Here is a 3883-nt window from a genome sequence, read left to right as displayed (position 1 = left end):
CTCTCACTCTGAGTCATTTTAGAATCAGAGCTGAACTCAGACTAAAGAGTCAGACATGAAGGTTAATGCAGCTGCTTGATCACTGAGATCTTCATCGGTTCGATCTTCAAGGTTTTTTCAATACTGTCGAAGTATGGAAACATCTTGTGAGTGAAGGTGTGTGTGAAGGTGTGTATGTGTGTGTTAGTATCCAGATCAGAGAAGGACAGCTTTCCTCTGTCCCAGTCCAGATTCACTTTGATCCTCTGGAGATTCTTCTGGACTGAGAGAAAAGTGGCAGGAGCTGGTGGAGAACGTGCATAATATTCATCTTGATAGAACCATATAACCAACAATCCAGACATTATGCCTTCTTTCCTCTCAACAGATTCTTCTATCACACCGAGTCTCCAGGCATCACTGTGTCCAACATCAACATCCCAGCTGTGGTTCCCTGAGTTAAAACCATCAGAACTCAGAACAGAACAGTAATATTTATCAAATCTCTCTGGATTATCAGGAAGCTGCTGTTTCTCTCCTCTAGTCAAACTGGTCAGATCTTCAGACAGATGGAGGAATGACCCAGCCGTGTTTGGGTCCAGAACCAGAGGAGTGTAGGTCACCATGGTCTGCATGTTGCTCCAGATGTTGAAGGCCAGGTTGCCCAGATGTTTGGCCTGGTCTATCAGAGCTCCTGAGGGCAGCTGTGGATCCTCCAGCAGGGGGCAGCGCTGGACTCTTTCCACTGCAGCCTTGTAGTTGTGCAGGAATGAGACGTCTTCAGCTCTCAGCTCCTCCTCTGTGGCTCTGACTGTGTCTGAAAGAGCTGCTATCTCTCTGCTCAGAGCCTCCATCTTCTCCTCCATCATCCCTCTCTTCTGCTCCTCTTCCTCCCTCAGTGCAGCCAGCCTGGCCTCCTCTTCCTCTGCTAGAAACTGATGAAGCTGCTTAAACTGCTCCCTAATCTGCCTCTCTGTGTGTCGGGCCTGGACCTTCATGTGTTCTGCTGTCTGATCAAACTCCTCCTGAACTTTCTTCCTGAGCTTCAGCTTCTTCTTTAAAGGTTTCAGAGTTTCCTGAAGCTTCTTCTTGTGTTGCTGAGCAGCTTCATCAATGGGTCTGAATCTGTGATTGGTGTGTTTTTCTGAATCTCTGCAGACGAGACACACTGGCTGCTGATGGTCCAGACAGAAGAGTTTGAGTTTCTCAGAGTGCAGACTGCAGAGATCCTCTGAAGCTCTCTGCTCTCTCTGCTGTAAGAAACTCTCACACAGATTCTTCAGAGCCAGATTACAGGGTGGAGCATCTGATGCTGATCTTTTCCGACAAACTGGACATGAGCGACCAGTTCCTCTTCTCCAGTGTTTCTGCAGACACTCCTTACAGAAGCTGTGGCTGCATGACAGAAGAACCGGATCCTTAAATATCTCCAGACAGATCGGACAGCAGAGATGATCTTCTGATCTGGAAGCCATTTTGTCTCAGTGAACCTGAAACCACAGCAGACAGAAAGTCAAACCAGGGATGAATTTTATGCACAAAAGATTTAAATTTGATTCAATATGTTGAGCCTTTTGTGAATGTGGAGATTACAGATTAATCATCTCACTTTAAACTTGAATCATCCCAGAGATGAACATCACACACATTATATACGTTGATAGTCAAATATCTGACATGGTAAATATTGTTTTCTTGCTAGTTAAATATTAAATGCTGCTGTAAATGCAGAGGTTGATTGTTTGAACTCAGTTAAAGTTCATTAGATCTGAAACGCCTGAATCTGTGAGCAGAAGCAGAAACCATTGTTTCTGTTTGTCTTTAGTTTCTACCTGCTGTTCTTTGTTCACTGAAGGTGAAACCAGAAGTCACTTTCTGTCCTGCAGAAACTTTCTGAACTTACTTTGCTCTGCGTGTTGCTCCTCCTGCAGCAGTCTGTGTTCCAGTGCCCAGTTCTCTCTGTTCTCCGTTTAGTTTGATTTCAGTCCCAGATGAAAATCGTTCCACGAGGTTTCTCTCTCCAACCGTTTCCTGTTCTTCCCGGATTCACTTTTCTTCTTCTACTGTTTCCGTTTCTTCTTCTTGGTTTTATTGGCGGTTGGTAACCAGCGTTCAGCAGCATTAGCGCCCCCTGCTGGTGTGGAGTGCGGTTCCTGCCGGTCTACTTCATACTATGTGTTTCTACATATATAAATATTTCCTATATATGTAATTTAATATTCATACAGATAAATATACTAGTATAAACATTTTTACACGATCATCTATTTATCAGAAACACATTAACAAACTCGCTTCACATCCAATCAAATTCTATGAAACAATTTTCTTTTAAATCTAATAAATGTTTGTAAATGTTTAATACACAAATTCCTCCTCAAAATATTTAATAAATTAATATTTTTCTCAGTTCTTTCAGACTCTTCATGTATCTTCCCTGGTTTTTATATTATGACATTTTAATTGAACATGCTGTCGTTTCATATTTTGAACTTTCATACTTTTGAATTTTAAAGTGTCTAGTTAAATCCTGTTTGTCTGAATCTCAGCCTTGTTTTCTCTCTTTCCTCTTTTCTTTTTTCTCCTTCATTCGTTTGACTTTCATTAAACCGTCTTCTTGTTCTTCCTTTCATCTGTTTTTCTTTCATTTTCCTCAGATTTTCTGTTTTAACTGTAAAACTGATTCTGAATTTTCCTCCTTGTGTTTTTTCTGCCTCTCATTTCCTGCAATATGTTCTGCAACACAAATACATCACCCCCACTTTGAACAACCCTGTTGGAATCGAAGAAGCTTGGTGAACTGCTCTGCCCCCTGGTGGCCATTCCTGGATTTCAACTGAATTTAATGTGTTTCTGTTAAAGTTCTTACTTTAACAGAACATTCCCAAAATAACAACCCAAGTTTCTCTTCTAATTAATAAATATTTAGATGAAAAATGTTTGCAGTTGTCCCAAAATGTCCAGAATGAATGTTTTATACACTACAAAGTTTTAATGTTAAATTTACCCATAAAAACATTCAAAAGCTTCACTTATTGTTCTATTTCTTTATTCTTTTAGTTAATTCCTTTCAAATATAACATTTTGGAGTTTAACTTTCTGACATGGATGATAAAGAATTTAAAAACTGGAAGTTTTGTCTGTGAAATTGTGGATTATTTAAAGCAAATCTTGTTAAAAATCATTGTAACAGTTAGTAGCATTAACATTATTGATGTATTTGAGTGTTTGTGATTCAGACACCAATACAACCATTCTAATATTAAATGCCTCTTTCCACTTTTAATTTTTACTCTGTTTACATTTTATTTTTAATTCTGTCATTATGAACAGTATTTAATTATTAGATACATATTTAAGAACCGGAACCAGGAAAATAAAACCTGATCAGAAATAGATGAGGCTGAAACAAATCGATCTGTTCTTCAGTTTTGTGTTTAAAAAAACCAAACAATACAAATATTTTGAGAATATTAAAATAATAAACCACAGTTTGACTGTCTCTGTGTAGATAATCAGGCCAATCTTAATCTTAATCTGCTTCATTAAATGAAGAAGCAGGAAAAAAACAAACATGGTGATCCAGTGACACCAAGCGGTGACAGAAAGTACTGCAGTGTTTAAATCTTCCATCTGAACTTCAGTTTCTTCCTGTTTGTTTTCAGTTTTAATAAAACTGAAGGTTTTTTAAAAGGGTTTTATTAAAACTGTGTTTTGTAAAATTTTTACTCCGGTTTTGACTGAAATTGGTTTAAAACAGTTTTAGAGTTTATTTCTGGTTCTGAATGCAGAACCTGAACCAGGAGACCTGAAGGCAGCAGGTTGATGCAACAGCAGCAGATCTTCAAGCAGCTCAGTGGTTTTTAAACTACCGGCTGTAGTCATATTTCCAAGTCATATTTTC

General features: G+C 38.7%; 1 protein-coding gene across 1 annotated transcript; it reads right to left on the bottom strand.

Annotated features, from left to right (window-relative positions):
* On the bottom strand, positions 1–1962 carry LOC129356825 (nuclear factor 7, brain-like). The gene is made up of 2 exons (XM_055026377.1): positions 1883–1962; positions 1–1469 (listed from the first exon to the last, which is right to left on the bottom strand). Exon 2 carries the CDS (start codon positions 1452–1454, stop codon positions 63–65), a length of 1392 nt encoding a protein of 463 aa, XP_054882352.1. The 5' UTR covers positions 1455–1469; positions 1883–1962; the 3' UTR covers positions 1–62.
* Between the last annotated feature and the right edge of the window lie 1921 nt (positions 1963–3883).

The sequence above is a fragment of the Poeciliopsis prolifica genome, unplaced genomic scaffold (genome assembly GCF_027474105.1).
Source record: "Poeciliopsis prolifica strain line A6 unplaced genomic scaffold, Auburn_PproV2 SCAFFOLD198, whole genome shotgun sequence".
Taxonomy (NCBI): domain Eukaryota; kingdom Metazoa; phylum Chordata; class Actinopteri; order Cyprinodontiformes; family Poeciliidae; genus Poeciliopsis; species Poeciliopsis prolifica.
This window is presented reverse-complemented; position numbering and strand designations above follow the sequence as displayed.